Source organism: Macrosteles quadrilineatus, unplaced genomic scaffold (genome assembly GCF_028750875.1).
Source record: "Macrosteles quadrilineatus isolate MER2022 unplaced genomic scaffold, UCM_ALF_1.0 Scaffold_15__1_contigs__length_3749704, whole genome shotgun sequence".
Lineage (NCBI taxonomy): Eukaryota > Metazoa > Arthropoda > Insecta > Hemiptera > Cicadellidae > Macrosteles > Macrosteles quadrilineatus.
In genome coordinates, this window is record NW_026542608.1 from 910,406 (window position 1) to 928,025 (window position 17,620).

Genomic DNA, 17,620 nt, shown 5'->3' on the forward strand with positions numbered 1-17,620 from the left:
TTATAAAATAAGACTTGTTATCAAGGTTGTCTTGTTATTGAGGTTTGCAATAAAATGTGATGGGTAAAATAAATTCTAGGGGATTTAAAAATGACACTTGTTATCAAGGGTGACTTGTTATCGAGGGTCTTCTTATCGAGGTTCCACTGTATTATAATTTGTGTAGTATTATACAAGTTGATAAAATTTGTGCCCCGATTTATGATAATAGAGATGGCTCTCTTACAAAATGTAATACAATTTGTCTGTAATTTTATTTTTGCTTACTGTGATATTTACATAATGAGCTGCAGGTAATGATTCCTGACAAAAGTTCAGTGGGTAGGGTACAACATAGGCCTATCTATTTTATGTGAAATCATATTGTTCTTTGCTTTAATACAGTACCCTAAGTTGTGCAATTCTTTTTTTACCCATCAACTTTTAATATGTAAGTTTTTTCAATTAAGCAAACTTTGAAATACAGTAGACTCCCTCTTATCCGGACTCCTCAGGACCGAGGCCAATCCGAATAACGGGTTTTCCGGTTAAACCGACGTCCCCAAAACTCGTTAAAACGGACAGTTTACTGTGGTATTTGACTTAAATTTAGGAGAGCATTGTATTTAGACGCGTGATCACTGGTCTCAAATCTTTCCCACAGGAACAGTTGTTTCAGTACCACCATAGAATTAAATATAGACCGTCAGCTGTGCTGCGGTTACCATAGGTTCTGGCGCACACGGCTTCGAGCGCCATGTAGTTACGGCGAACGCGCTACGTAAACTACAGCGGTGTGCGCCGGAACCTATGGTAACCGCAGCACGGCTGACAGTCTATATTTAATTCTTTTTGTCTATGGTACCGCCCACTTCCTGCCGATCTAGTCCAGTTAAACCATTGTGCTGATAAAAATTGTCCAGTTAAAGAGATGTCATTTCCGCCGAGTGTTTTCTGGTTAAATCAATGTCCAGTTAAAAGGTTTCCGGAGTATATCTACTGTAAGCTTAATATTAAAAATTAAATTGTATGTTACAGTATTTTCATACATGCATCAGCGCCTCATATAATTTTTAATAGGAAGCCTTATAAGTTAGCCTAGCTTGAAAGAAAGATATTTTTTTCAAACTAACAGGTCAAATGAAATATTTTTATGTCCACGGGACACCCTGTACACCAGATCAATTTAATTAAGTTAAAACATAATAAATGGTTTCACCAATCAAGTCACCACCTGACAGTGATCTTAGACCCGAGGTGACTGTGTTGCCATTTATAAAATATTAAACAAATCAAAAGACTGCATTTGGGTGTCGCTTACCTCTCCGATCACATCAAGATGTGTGCATTCACCAGTTTGACTAAAAACAACTAGTACAGCAAAGCATGTTTTGTTAAAGAATAGTTCAAATAATAGACATTGTAAGAAAAAGTTTTACTTAACATCAGATCAGATACAAGCGCCAGGGTATGGGCCCAAAAGATTATTGCGTCCTCCGCCCTCCTTCTCTGTGGGAAAACTTTAGCATTATCATTAAATCATACCATTAATGGCAGCCAGAACTGGTGTTGTTATATAGTATATATATTTTTTTTTGTTATGCCTAAAAATATCAAACTACAACCAATAAAATACCAGCAGTATAATGAGGTATTGTGTTTGTCGTCTTGGAATTTTTATGGATTTCTAAAATTATCTGTTTTAAGTAAAAAATGCTATTATCCACTATTATTGTAACGTAATCTTAAAATAAAGCGAATTGAGGGAGGAATTAAAATTTTAGACACTTGTTCTTAATAAAACAAATAGATATACATACATAAGAAATTGTTATCTATATAGCTTATTATCATAAGATAGATAGTTGACGAGACGAGGAATTCAATAACAGAAATTACACCAGTTCTTTTACTGTTTAATTTTTTACAAAATCTCAACAGTACAATTTTGTTAAACCTTTTAGCTTTGACAGAACTCTCTGATTACAACATACTTTTTGAGACACTCATCAGCCTTTTCCTATGGGCACTTGCTGGCTGTTTATAAACCAAATATACATCAGATTGAACAACAACACATAAAATAAATATTGATTTAATGTATAAATATGAAAGCTGAAATAAATTAAGTACATAAATAATCTATTATGTGGCAAAAAAAGGAAACCTAATTATCAAATTTATTATGTAAAAAAGAAACAACCAGTAAGGTTAGCCCACCTTACTCTTATCACAAGCTTTTAAAATAGGATTGCTATTCTTCTACTGACTTTTATCTGTCAATGCAAATGTTCTGTTCAAATGAATGGACATATTCAAAACTATACTTGTATAAAATTACTTATTTTCAATTAGGCTATAATATACTGTGACTACAAAAAAGTAAACCAGCAGCAGAATGATTACAACATAAGAAATTTCCAAATAGTATACAAATACATTCGTGATATTTTTTTTTATGTGTCATATCAACAGACAACAGCAACATAAACTAAGGACGATAATAGACTCATAGGCGTTAGCACACCCTGTGAATAGGCTCTGTCAACTATGTTCTTTTTAAATATAAAAAAAAAACATAATATTACCGCCGCAGCAAACCTAAGTGAATTTCTATTTGTAAGATTTCCCATGGTCCCATCATGCTGGTTTGCGAATTTGTTTGAACGTTTAAACCGATTTTCATCAAAACCAGATAATTTTTACTCAAGAGAAACAGCTGTTGTACTAATTCATAATGGAATGGACCTTCTGCGCAATGTTTATGATTACACGTTTGTTTTTACTATATGACTTCAGTATCCAAAAGCAATAATGATGATATTTACTTCCAAAAAGCTCCACCTATCAACTTTAGACATTCATGAGGTGCAGTTAGAGATGATTACAAGGATATGAATTAGCCTGATCTAACATTCTGTGTAATTTTAGCCCAGTCGGTTCAATAATTTTTACGTTTACCAGGAAAAACGCATTAAAGACAGGCATTCATAAACAATTTCTTCTTTGTAATATAATTGATGACAAACTGATGTTTAGTAATTTGTATACTATTGATTTGTTTTGAGTTTGTAATTTATTCTACATGAAATAAGATTCAGCAGTATATAGTTGACATAAACAATAGCTATAAGTAATTTTGTTAGTATCGTTTGTAGGATCAGTATTACATTTGATTAATTCTGCTGTCAGTTGAATCTGGGTTGGTTTAAGGAGCAACTTATTTTAAATTTGAAAAGTAAAAATGCTAGTCTCTGGCAAATATGATTAATATAAAAACTTAATGTCCACTACTGACAATACCTTTGCTTTGGAAACAGTCTTTTCAAGGACCTTAAATAGTTGCTACCTTAAATAACTTATGGATGAGTATTATTATATACTTATATTGCACATTTTATTTACAAGTAAAGTAGGTTCTAAACACTACTATTCTACAATCTAGTTATATTAATATTTTACTGTACACATCGTCATTATCCATTCAAACAGAACATTATGCAGCTAGAAAGAAATTTCCCTCAATTTATTCCCTACAATTCTACGAATTATCTATTTTAATATTTTTAATCAACCCAATCACAGTGTTGTATTACCATATGTCTTGTTATATATTACTTAATTAACACGATGTCACTTGACATGGTACCAGAGTGTATTTAAAGAAACTGAAATGTTTATTCCAGTTATAGGAAATCATTCATTTGCAGTAGGCTATATAACATTTGAGTCTACCTTTACTAAATAAGAAAAAATATAAGAAAATTTAAACATGTATAAATATATAATTCAGGTCTACCTAATTAGATCAATAGTTTAAAAATCAATAAAAAATGTCTGGTCTTAATTTATTATTGGCAAGAGATCCAACAATTAACTTTGTTTTAATTGGATAAAATAAGAAAATGAATCACTAATGTTTTCTAAAATTGCTATAGGTTTTAACAAGTGTGTTTTTTTTTTACTATATACAAAGTTATAAATTAGTTTCTTTTGTAAAAAATACAAATATCATGGTATAGGGTTGAAGGGAAACTAAAACACCACAGCCTTGCTGTGCCTATGCATTACAATTGAAACAGAATACCTTGTATAACAAAGAATTATATTTAAACTAAAGAAATTTAAGGAATGCTAGTTTCATCAAACCAAAACTGGTGTTGAGAGTAAAATATGGAAAATAATAGAGCAGGTATGTATTTACAAAAGTAAAAACATAGAGATAAAATTAAACATCATATTTCACCTCACCAATATATTTACACCAAAGAGAAGATTGACAAGTCCCTAGTAGAAAAAATAAGAAGGTCCCCCTGCTATGGTAAAAACACTTCAATACAATTCATATTACAATGATGATAATTATGCACAGTTGTCCAAAAATTACCACTTTATGTTACGTACAGGTCACATTATGAGAAGTTTGTCTGCAGTAACGGTAATGGTAATGTCAGCTCCAAGTTCTGAAAAAAATCCATAATTTAGTCAGCAATAAAAAAAAAAATTCTTTCTAATAACATTAATAAATAAATCGTAAGAACCTTGGGTATTGGTTAGGCTTTAACATGCATTTGCACTAGCCTAGTATATTTAGCCAATGCTATAGTCCATTAACAAAATTTAGGCGGATTGAGGGATTCCCCAACCACTTTTTTGTTAAATGTATGTTGCAGCTGATTGACAGGTGGAAAATAAATGTTTATATTTTACTTGTTACCTCAGCTGTTTTGTTTAAAAGGTAGAGTGAAGTGGAGGGTATAGATTTCTTCTCCTAAAACCATCTACATTTTGTGGACAGTGTAAACTCAATTGATGGCTGTACCTGTACAACTTCATGTAAAAGTTAAGTTAGGTAGGAACATTTAAAGTTTGGATCTTAGGCCTAATGCTTATTTTTTGAGGTTAAAATTGTAATAGCTTGGACCGATTATGGATTTTATTGATACTTTGATCATTTTGATACTTTTAAGTGGCTACAGGCACCAGCTTAAAATCTTAAATGTAGTAACTTGGAATCAATTGTGTAAAATGATAATTTAAAAAAAAATCATGTTTAGTTTTAACCGTTTGATAAGATATCTAGGCCTAATCTAGACTTAACACCATATCAACAATTGTTACAAAAATACCCAATTAGCTTTATTTAAACTCCGTGGACCATAAATAAAAGTTCTAAAAATCCTAACTGGAGAGCAGCACTACATGCAGCTGAGTGCATAGCAACGCTGGTGGCGCTGCCTACGAATTGACAGGCAAAGCTCTCTCAAAACACTTCATGCTTTTTACCATGCGGTTGGCATTCTGGGTTATAGTAGTAGTATGTTTTCTGTGTTGCTACACATGTTTTGGTGGCTCTTTAACTCTGCCATCGTCAGGCTTACAAAATATCAACTTCTGGAGGTGTCGTCATAATACGTTTCAAACATCTAGAAAAAACATGAGACCATTATTACATACAGGCCTATCAATTCACGTGTGTAAATTGACGGGGGCAGGACTGGAAGTAAACTGAATCAGGTTCAGGTATGACGGACCAACGTGGTCTCTGGATTGTCGTCTGCGTTTTCGACAGCTGATATTGGACTATTATAGTGACTGAGAAGAGTGTTGAAAATATAATGGGATTCGTGAATTTATATATTTCAAACTCTTCCAAAGTATTTAATAAATTTCCTTTCTCGCAGTAATGTAGAATTTTGAGACCATAATTTATCCAGCATATAAATTGGTTATTATTATCAATAATTTTGAATGGAAAACTCAATTATGAATCCCATTATATTTTCAACACTCTCCTTCGTCACTACAATTAGTCCAATATCAACTTTTGATAACACAGACGACAATCCCGACCACGTCAGTCCGTCATAACCTGATTCAGTTTACTTCCAGTCCTGCCCGCGGCAATGTACACGCATGAATTAATAGGCATACCTGTTATAGTTTCGCGTTTTGTGTTTAATGTATGTTACATATTCTGACGATACCTCTAGAAGTGGATCCTTTTGTCAGCCTGACAATGGTGGAGTTAAAGAACCGCCAAAACATATGTAGCAAGTAGAATTTGACACTAGTACATTTATTATGGATTGTTTGACAAGATACGTTTCTACCGTTATTAGTCATAAAACGCAATCCTGGGGCTATCAAAATGAATTATAAAATTACTTTGTCACAAAAACATTTCATACTGGTGGCAGTTAAGGTATTGTGGGTATTTGACCCGGCGATTTTTGTAGAAGACAGCCTGGGAGTGGCGAGCAACCACTCATAGTCTGCTCTATTTCGTGACTCTGCCTAATTTTGAAACAAGATACTTTTTGCCAAAGTATTATTCATGCATTTAAAGTTGTTTGAATTTCTTAAGCACTGTAAAAAGTTACACAACCTAATATAATTGTACAGTTACAGTACTGTGTTGGAGTAGAGTAATTCACCGAGTATATTGTTCAACGTTTTGAAGACGCTATCTATTGCAATACTAAGCACATGCTGGCTGACAATCTATTATTCTAATTCCGTAAGGAATTTCTTGTGCACAGCAAAACTCTTTTATTTATTAACCGATTTTGATGATTAAGGTGTCAAATAAAAGGGAATTCTCTGTAGAAGTCATGGAATAACTTTTGTCACGCTCAGTTCAATGTGCTCTGCTCCATTGGACTTTAAAGTTTTCATGTATTTTAAACATACAAGTCCAAATTTGTTAAGATTACCTAACATATGATTCATTTTTTAAAAGAAAACATCTGTCTTCATAAAAATAGCCTGTTTCCCTTCTGTCATTTTAATATTTACTTTTTCTGTTTACCTATCAGTTTACCTTCAAATACAATGATTACTTATGAGATGGGATAGTTTATTTATGCAGTTTCATTCATAGGGAGTAAAAACCAGTCTATTTCATTATATTATGTGATTGTATTTTATTTTAAGATAATGGTGTGTTTAACGTTTTCATAGATATTTTTATGTGTTGTGTTTTGCAATTTTTCATTTTGATTAGCCTATCATAAAAATCTACCTAGAAGAAACAATCCCGTGTTTGCGATTCGGCGACGTATTAACAACAGAGATGGTATGATAAAAAAATTTTGAAAAGTTACCTATGCTGGTTTTTGAAGTTCAAAGAAATGTTATGCGACCACTTGATTTTTTTAAATATTGCACGGACAGATGCTGTCACAAAACAGACTATTTTGACTTAGGTGATCTTAGCGTACAGTACAAAACAGATTTAAATTGCCAATAAAATTAAATGAGTCAGTCTCAGTCTCCGGAATAAAATCCAATAGTACGAAGCTAAATATTTGTAAAATAATATTATAGGATGAAGCTTCTATGTCCAATAAGTATGCTTTATCGTCTGCAGAATGATTACTGTGAAATATCTCCAAAAGAGATGGCCAAGCAAAGCCTTTTGGTGGAAAGGTTTTGGAGGTAATTTCCAGCAATGAGCTACCATAGTCTCTGGTGCAAGTCGCTGTGAAATGGTAGAAAATTCAATAATTATATCACCTTTATGGTCAATGTTTAAAAATGCTTCACTTGCTAAAAACATGAGAGCAAATTCAAGGGAATCAATATTTGATGAATATCTTTTACGAAGAAGGAATGGCCAAGAGAGCTACCTTAATGGTCTTTGTGAGACATTGATAAGTCTTCCACCACAATGTATTGCGAATAAAAATAGGCTAACATTGACGAAATCTTCAGTGAAGGATTCTCTGAAGTTGCTTAAAAAAAGACAAAAATCATGCAAGAATTTAACCAAAGAATGAACATGGTAACCAAATCAATCATAAAATAGCTAAGCAACTAAATAATGACAGTAGAGTTTACTACTCAGTGGACACTTTGATTCAAGAAGAGGAAGACCGGTTACATGTCCCTGATGAATTTCTCCACACTTTAGCACCAAGTGGTTATGTCTCACAAGTGATGTTTATAAAAAGGTGGAATTGTAATTTTACTAAGAAATTTAAATCCACAAAAAGGACTGGTTAATGGAACCAGAATAATGGTGAAAGAGATTAATGACAAAGTCTTAAATATGAAAATGATTACTGCAAGTTCGGCTGGAAAGCGAGTATTATTATTCCAATTAAGTTTAGAATCGTCAGAGTTAAATTTTCTCCTGAAATTCAAACATCTGCAGTTCCAATGCCAAATTGCTTTTGCCATGACCATCACAAAAATTCAAGGACAGACACTTGAAAACGTTGGTCTTATCTGCCATAGCCCTGCTTTCAACATGGGGCACTGTACGTACCGCGCTTTTGATTAACTAAAAATAATGGTGAAAAACAACGAAACCAAGGTCTTCTGGTTAAAGACGTTATTAGAGTGTTTGCGAAAAAAATCTTATGGAAAGAGTTTCACCTTCAAATGTCAAAAGTAAGATGTAAATGTTAACTGTTCTGTCAGGCAGTATTGGTTACTCTGTTAAAACCTTTATTATAACAGTAGCCTATTGAGTATTAACTTTTGATTTATTATGAAGAGCCGTTGCTTTAAATAAAGCAATTAATAAAATCAATTACAACAATGAATATTGGCCGATACGTGGCAGAGCTGACCACGGGGGTAGATTTCCGGGGGTAGATTTCCAGTCGCGGGCAGTTTCTCGACCATGTATAGGCCCGCGCCCCTCGTGACGTCAAAATGACGTAGGCGTTTTTTCATGGGGGTAGAAATCCGCTACCCCTTTTGCTTGAGTTATCGTGCTAACGGACACACACACACACATATATATATGAATTTGAACGCATGGCGTTTTTGGCCTCTAGGGACCTCAAAACGAAAAATTAAATCGGTCCCGGGTCCAGGTCTTACCATGAGTACTACGGTAATAGCTTATTCCCTATAGGCCAATGGGAAATTCGCTAAAAGCAATAACAAAGTAAAAATAAAGTTGTTTTTTTATCCTATATATTTAGTCAAAAAATTGCTTTGAAAATATTTAAATAGGTCAATAAAAAGTGGTAAAACATCCATCACCTGCTGTGAATAGCCTATCCTTACCTCTAAAAATGTGAAGTTAAGTTTTCAGTCTTCTTTTATCAAATTTCCCATATAGGGAATAAGCTATTACCGTAGTAGCCTACTCATGGTACCGTAAGACCTGGACGCGGGACCGATTTTTTCTAATGTTTTGAGGTCCCTAGAGGCCAAAAACACCGTCAGTTTAAATTCATAAATATATTATATATATATTGTATATATATATCATATAAATATATTATGTATATATATATATATATATTGCATATAGGTATATATTATAAATATGTGTGTGTCCGTAAGCACGATGACTCGAGCAAAAATGATCCGATTTTTACGAAATTTCGTATAAACGTGTAAACCTACATTTATTCTAACGAGTTCGCGAACCAGCATGATCAGACTATGGGAACAGGGTGTCGCGGAGTTATAATCCAACTCACATTTTGTTTTCTTTTTATATTCATTTCAGCCTTAATAACAATGTTACAAACCAGTCTTTTTGGAACAGTTATAGCTTTGCCACACTCCGGCCACTTGAGAAATTTCTTCAACACACCTGGATATTCTCATCAAGGTTAATTTCAAGAGGGTAGAGTAATTTTAAAGGTCGAATTATTTTCTTTTTGTTGCTTAAAGTGACTGTTACGCTTCTGATATTCCCATCTTTGCTTGAGTGTAGTTCATTAATTCGACCAAGTCTCTAACGTCCTCTGGGTAAATTATCGTGAATAAGGACAATATCTCCAATAATGGGGAATTGTGAAGACCGGAAACGTTTCTGCTTGATTTCAGATTGAGTCCTTTCCCTCAAACTAGTTAAGTAGGCTTTCTTCCAAAGAACCCAAAATGAGTTTATGAGGTTCTGTCCTTTTTTCCAAGTTTGAAGTAAATTTTCAGTGTTGGATAGCGTATAATCTGGATCGGTTTTCCTGTGTCCAAGGTGATTTTCATTCAGCTCAATTCCATTTTTCCCATGAAAATTCAGGAAATGACCGGGAGTTAAGATACAACTAGTTAAATATTAACCCTTGCCGACAGACCGCCACCGCCCACCACCACCCACCACTGCTCGAGCGAACACCATTACCGCAACGATACGTTGAACAGCCGTAGGTCTCGGTGGTGTTGTGGATAGCGCACCGGGCTGATGATTCGGAGGTAGCCGGTTTGAAACCCACTGGAGGCATTAACTTTTTGACTCAATTTTTTTTCATTATCAGCAAGTTAGGTTGGTTTGGTTAGGTTATGGTGGTTAAATTTTATAATTAAAAAATTATTTAATTGATTTTGAGACATTTATAATTTTATTTTACGAAAAGAACTATTTTTGTTATTAGTAAGTTAAACCTTCATTCAAAATTTTCATTATCAGCAAGTTTGGTTAGTTTCACATTTGACAGCTACAGTGATAGAGCTAACAATTTCCCATGAACAGTTCGGCTATGCACGGTATGATGCGTTCTACACGGCGCTGTGGTAGGCGGTGGCGGTCTGACGGTAAGGTCTCGTTAGTTAAATTATACAGCTGATCAAAATGTAAACAATTATGTTCTTCATAAGGATAACATGGGAACTTTAACATTCACTGGGGCAGAGCCCAAGGGACTTTTTCAAAAATGTAAGGCCAGTTTGCAAATCTACGTGACACGCTCTTTCCAATGAGACGTCAATGGATAAAATCTGTTAAGAAATGGCGGAGGAGTTCAACCGACAAAGTTTCATGTAGCGTAATAATTATAGAGATCTGATAAACTAGCTTCACTAGAAGAGACGTACACTAAAGGTCTTGAATTTAATACAGCTTCAATTTCAGTTAAAGTAGTTTCCAACTGAATAAATGTAAGTACTCTCGAACTAATTGTCTTCCTTAATCACCCCTTTACTAGGGATATAAGTCGCTCATAGACACCACCCATCCAAGGTGATTGTTCAGGAATAAAACAGAACTCACATCCCTCATTATTTATGTAAGATAAAACACTAGAGTCGTTGAAGTTTTTTCTCCAAATATCTTCAGTAAATGAAGCAGCGAGTTTGAATTGAGGGGCATTGTCTAGAAATATTTGTTTTAGTTTACCTCTTCTGCTTATGAACCGTTTGAGACATAAAAGAAATTCTTCAGTCGTTAGATCATTAACTAGCTCTATATGAATGGCTCTTGTTGTAAGACAAGTAAATATGCAGCCATAAACTTTCCTTAAATCTCCAAAAGTCATTGTTGTGATAGTCTTTAATGTATAATGGGCCGAAGTAATCGAGTCCAGTGTGGCTAAATGGGATCTGCTCTGTTACAGTCTCTTTTGGAAGTGGAGGCATGGGTGGCAATTTGTATGGACCACCCTCCCAACAAATACAAGTTAGACATTTCTTGATAGGGTCATTCCATATGAAATCAACCAATACAAAATTATTTTCAACCTTCAATTATTTTATATTATTTTCAATTCAATTTTCAATTATTTTCAACCAAATCTTTGATTTTGATGAAATTTTGCATCCTAGTAGTATTTTGAGTCCTGAATCCAAATATGTTTTTAAAATAAACCTATCTTTTATAGTTTTTACAATATAAATATTTCAAAATGGTAAAAATTGGCGTTTTTTACCGTGCGGGCAAACTAAAATATTGTCTAGGATGAGTTCAATTGGTCCTATCAAGTTGTACAATGGCTCATTTTAAAGAGGATTCAAATGCCTTTAATCTTATACCTACCAAACTCAACTTACTTAGGTAAAAATTAATTTTTTTTGAAAATTTCAAAATATGTGAACACTCTACATGTTTATAAAACACTCACTATGTTTATATGTTAAAGAATGTAATCATGCATCATCTTAATCATTGTGCACGGTAAAAAACGCAAACTTTTACCATTTTGAAATATTTATATCGTAAAAACTAAAAAGTTAGATTTTTTTACATATTTGGATTCAGGACTCAAAATACTACTAGAATGCAAAATCCAAGAAGGTCAGATTGAGAGCCTAGTTGATTTGATATGGAATGACCCAATAGTTTTGTAGACTTGAGATCTTCCACACAAAATCCAGGATTCCTTTCTTATTTCTGCCAGAGTATGTTGAACTCCAACATGAAATAAAGCATTATGGTAGTGTTGTACAGTAGAGTCTCACAAACTCGGCGTAATGTGGACTGGAAGGGTGCCGAGTTTGTGAAATGTCGGGTTATCGGGAAGTATGGTTAAAAATAAGAACAATACAAATTTTAAACTTTTTAACCACCTTCTTGATTTTTATTTATATTAAAAGTCAGTATTGAGTCATCAGATATAGGTAGTTCAACAAATCATTAGTACGAGTTGAGAATAATTTGACTTAAGCTCGCTTGAGTTCATGATTAACTCAGACTCAAAAAATCACTAATTTTCTGAGCCAAGTGATGGCTGAGTTATCCAGACTGCCAGGTTATCGAGTGCCGAGTTTGCGGTACTCTACTGTATCACTAGAGTTGAGAAGTATTCATTTTTTGGTAGAAGTTTAGGATGTTTCTGGAGTAAGTTATTGAAAGTTCAACATATGAAAGCCTTCCAGAACACTTAAGCAGGCCGTCATAGTCAAGAAACAGTTTCAATTGTTTTTGAAGTGGATCTCTTTTATTGGTTTCGATGTTACTTATAGTTTCGGAAAAGTGTTTCTTTTGAACATATTTCTCCCATCTTAGTTTAGCCAACTGGATTTCTTCAGAAGTAATGTTAGTCGTGGTATGACCAATGGATTGTCTTATACACTTAGAAATAAATCTTTCGCAGAATGCTGTTACTCGTAGTAGTTTATTCAGAGTCGAAAATCGTTTGACATCAATTCCATATGGAGGTTCTACGATCCTTTCTTCAGCTGTCTAATTAAACACTGTTAATTCTTCTTTAACTTCATGAATTTCTTCAGTGGGATTAAAGTTCTAGTTCGGCCATTTATTTTCGGGCAGATTAAACCACTAAGGTCCTGACCCCCACTTGACAGCTACAAAGTTCGTTCACATTCATGCCACGAGTTGCTACATCTGATGGATTATTTTCGGATGGAACATATTCAAATATAACATCTTTATTTGCCTTTATTTCAGAAACTCTTCGTTCAGTGGATTTAGGTAAAATCTTAGTTGTGTTAATCCAATGTAAGAAGACTCACTGGGAGTCGTCAATTGCTGGGAGCTGGGAGTTTTCCAGCTCTGCTACCAATTGTCGCGGAGTTATAAGTGTGTTCTGATTTAAGTAAGTATATAAATGTGGAAGCGTGAAAGAAGTTTTATTTTTGACAATTAATGTATTTCAGTTTTAGTTACCGGTTTCATTATCTTTTTGCTATTAATTCAACTAGTCCAACTTTCTTTTTATATTCACAATAGGCTATACATGGTCTTAATAACATAAGTTACAACACAGTCTTTTTGGAACTGTTATAGCTTTGCCACACGGGGGGGTTTCATGGGGTAAAAAAGGTTTTTCCCATTTTTGATCCAAAAAACATAAAATTATCAATTTCTTTCCAAACCATGGAGAGCTTCAAAAACAAATAATTTAGTATATACAAGTGTTATTATGCGCCTCGAATGGTTACGGAGAAAATTCCAAAAATTGTACTGTAGGCCTAAATTTAAAACTCCCATGTTATTCTTATAGGGAGAATAAGTAAACTGTTGTAGTTTGCTTGTTTATGAACATATTTTGATCAAATTTGGAAAATGATTTGAATTCTTACTAACAATTAACATTTTTACAAAAAAAAAACAGTTTTACTCTCCCTGATGCAGCAAACCTTTACTTGTTAAACTAATTCTATTTAGGCCTAAATAGGGAATAAATGTTATATTTTTAAGTAGACACTTCAGTATAAATCCAATCAGGCAACTGGAAATTCGCTTAGTCTGCAGGTTTGCTGTGGCGGGGGTATTGTTTGAATATTGACAGTTTTTTTTTATTCATTATTATATTTTATTATTATATATTTTATTCATTATTTTTAAGTTCATTAAAAACGTACACCGAACTTAACTCAATTACCTATATTTTTACATTTAAAACATAAATAAAAATATAAACAGATCATAACCTATTTCCATGTTTGTTTAGGCCTACATTGAAATTAAAAATATTTTAGAAACAATATATATCGAACCGAATCTATATCGATATTTCTGCAGACATAATGTTGGGACTATGTTTTATCTATGAACAAATATGTTTATCTGTACGAAAAAAAATAACACAGATAAAACAAACTCCTCAAGGAGTATGGAATAAATAAACATCTATGGAATTAACCACCACAAGTTGTTAGCCTACTCATTTAGACCTTTCGTGTTTACAGTAGGCCTAGTTCATGTTTGTGACGCTGGGTGCGCTGGTGTACCTACAAAATCTGATTTAGGCATACCGGTATAGGGTTATTTAGTTTCATGGTTTGTACTTTACTGTTAGGTTGTATCTGGGTAACGAGTTCTCTTATAAAACCGATTTATGAAATCATACAGCAAGTTTGGTAGGTTTGGTTGGTTTAGAAAAGTTTCATTCCATAATAAACAATTATTCTTTTCTCATGAAATAAAACAGCAAGTTTGGTTGGTTTGGTTAGTTTAGAGCAGTTTTTCATTTCATAAAGAACAATAATTTTTTCCTCATAAAATCATACAGCAAGTTTAGTTTGTTTGGTTAGTTTAGAACAGATTCATTTCATAATCGACAATTATTTTTTTCTCAACAAGTGAGTGTTCATAAGATCTACATGTTGAAATCTTAACTGCAGTAGGCCTACTTTGCTATTGAAACCGGGATTTTACGATAAATACAGAGGGAATTCAGGTTAAATTGAGGGAATTCTAGGGGAAATTATGGTACAGTGACCTCCAACTGCATTGCTATTGTTTGTGGTTTGTGATAAAACAGATCAACAGATTTAATTGTGCAGATTTCTTATTGGCTGATGGTTTCTTTCGTGCAGTAATCTGATTGGCTGGTGATTCCTGGTGAAATATGTGGAATCCTATCAATATGTATTTGTTGGACGAAGTGATTTTAATTTTCGTTGTACATTGTAACCAAGTTGATGGTTGGCTATCGGCAAACCAAAGACAAGGTGCTCTCCGTGCGTGCCGGTTTTGGTTATCTTTGAGACAGCAGTAAATTATATGTCGAGTGCATATTCGTTGTGAATTTTTCACATTGATGAAGTGGAATTGTGTAAAATTGGTGTATATATTGAGGTTTTGGAGGAACTGTTGTCAGGGTTGGTTTTATTAAATTCCAGTCAGTATTTTGGGGACTGGAATTGCTTTTCCCCCAATTATTATCTTCCAAAACTTCATTTTAGGCTACCGGTATAGGGGCCTACACTTTTTACACAATTTCACACTTCAGGAAGTGTTTTTAAGCTGGGGTCTGGGTCCTAAACTTTTACCCAACATGGGGTGAGCAATTTTTTTTTTTTTTTTTAATCAAACATAGGCCTATTGTAGGCTACCTATTTTAGAATGCCTAGGCCTACATCAAGTTTTAAAAGCAGGAAAATAAAATGTCTAGGCCTAACTATATGTAACTTATACCGGTACCTATCTAAGATTTTTCGTTCATAATTTTGTAGGAAAATACCACGACTCTACTTTTGAAATTTTTGTATTGGTTAGGTTAGGTTCCAAAGAATTTAACGCAAATTTTAGTCTTTCAAATGTACCTAGCAGATTTTCATCAATTATTTTATTCAAAATCTCCTTCTTTTTCTCTATAAAATGAGTACGATACCGTATATATGACTAGGTTATCATTAAGTAATTTAGAAACTGCAAATTTTTTAAAAGAACTCTTGCGAAATCGCAAAAATGGCAGGGGCATTCATCCAAACCATCAGGGCAGTCCTAGGGTTAACTTAGCCTATAGGCCTACCTACTAGGCTACCTATATCTGTTTATCTTAAAATTCTAAGCTTAGTTTAAGAAGATTAAATCTCTTACCTTGTTTTCTGGTATGCGTCCATTCTCTTGAATCTAATTAGGCCTTGAAATAAATAGACTCCAAGCCTAATAATTTAATTTAGTTTATAATTGATGATAATTTAGTTCCCAGTTTATCACATATAAAACACAACAACACTCTGGTACTAAGGTAAATGTGAATCGAGATAGTCTTCTTTGTATTTACAATTTATTAAAACATGTCACTGTGTTTGGAACTGAGGCATTGTGTAGGCCATCATGGTTCCTGGCTGTTGCATAGCTGCTCCTTGAGCAGCTACTGCCATTTGTTGTGCAGACGCAGGTACAGGGGCTGGAACTCCTTGCCATGTAGCAGTGGGCATTTGCATTCCCATTCGTCCAACATAGCCTTGTTGGTAACCAAACTGTCCATAGTAATTCGGTTGCATTCCTTGTAAGTATTGACCTTGCATTTGAGCTGAAGCTGCATATGCCTGGGGATACCAATAACTCATTTGTTGACCGTACACATAGGGGTACTGAGCAGCAGCTGCACTCTGATTTGCATTGTTTGCATTCATATTTGCCGGACTTACCGAATTAGGATCGCCAGATTCTTTACCCCAGAAACATTTAACAATCTGGCCATTGATCTCCTTATTGTGGACACCTTCGATCGCGTGAGTCGCTGCTTCTTTAGTTGAAAACTTTATGAACGCATAGCCTTTGTCTTTGAAGCATCTGATATCTTGAATGGTTCCATAGGGTGAGAATATCTTCTGAATTAACTCATCTGTGATACCATTTACAAATCCACCACAATAAACTGTGCAATTGGTAGGACTTGACTGATTGTACACTTCATCGAATGTTGGCTGTTTATTAGTACTATTTTGTCTAACTCGATCATTTCGAGGTGGTGGAGGTTTTCTGGTAGACCAGTTGGTACGAATGCTTCGGCTTCCCAACCACTGACCATTCATAGCAGCAATAGCATTTTCAGCCTCTGCTTTCTTAACAAAGGAGACAAAAGCATAACCTTTAGACTTGAGTGTTTGGGGATCACGTACAATTCTACAGTTAGAGATTTCGCCAAATGGAGCAAATGCTTCTTTCAACGTTTGAGTTTCAATTTCGGGGCTAAGATCGCCAACAAATATGTGGTAATGGTTACTTGTGTCTTGTTTAGGATGATTACCAGGTGACGTTGCCCAGTTAACCTTCATTTCTTTGTCAAGAAACACTCGTTTGTTCATTGCAGCCAGAGCAGTTGCTGCTCCTTGATGATTAGTAAATTCAAGAAAAGCGTATGGATCATTTCCCGGTTCTCTAATTACCTTACATCCTTTGACTTGACCAATTTGAGAAAATAACGCACATAGAAGGTCTTCCGACACCGAGGCATCTAGGTTCCCGACGTACAATGTTCTTGGGTTGCTCTCTTCACTCATCCTTATTTCTCGTTGGTTTATTCGTCCAAAATTCAGAAGAATTAAAAATTAGCAATAATATGTCACAGAAATAGCAATATGAAAACACTACTTGCACATAAACTATTAATGTTTGATAAAAGTCGACATACACAACTTTTTGGATTAAGACATCAGTCCAGAACCGAACCGAACCAACCAACGAGCCAACAACGGTGACAAACTGATCAACTGATCTGAAAAAATAAATTATTTGGCAGTAAGATATGAGATACTATAA

At 34.2% G+C, this 17,620-nt stretch overlaps 1 protein-coding gene across 1 annotated transcript; it reads right to left on the minus strand.

The window, feature by feature from the left end:
* Positions 1-1,879: 1,879 nt before the first annotated feature.
* LOC129005062 (nucleolysin TIAR-like) lies at positions 1,880-17,529 on the minus strand. Its single transcript, XM_054433844.1, has 2 exons — positions 15,950-17,529; positions 1,880-4,442 (listed from the first exon to the last, which is right to left on the minus strand). The coding sequence occupies exon 1, from the start codon at positions 17,359-17,361 to the stop codon at positions 16,153-16,155; it is 1,209 nt and encodes a 402-aa protein (XP_054289819.1). The 5' UTR covers positions 17,362-17,529; the 3' UTR covers positions 1,880-4,442; positions 15,950-16,152.
* Between the last annotated feature and the right edge of the window lie 91 nt (positions 17,530-17,620).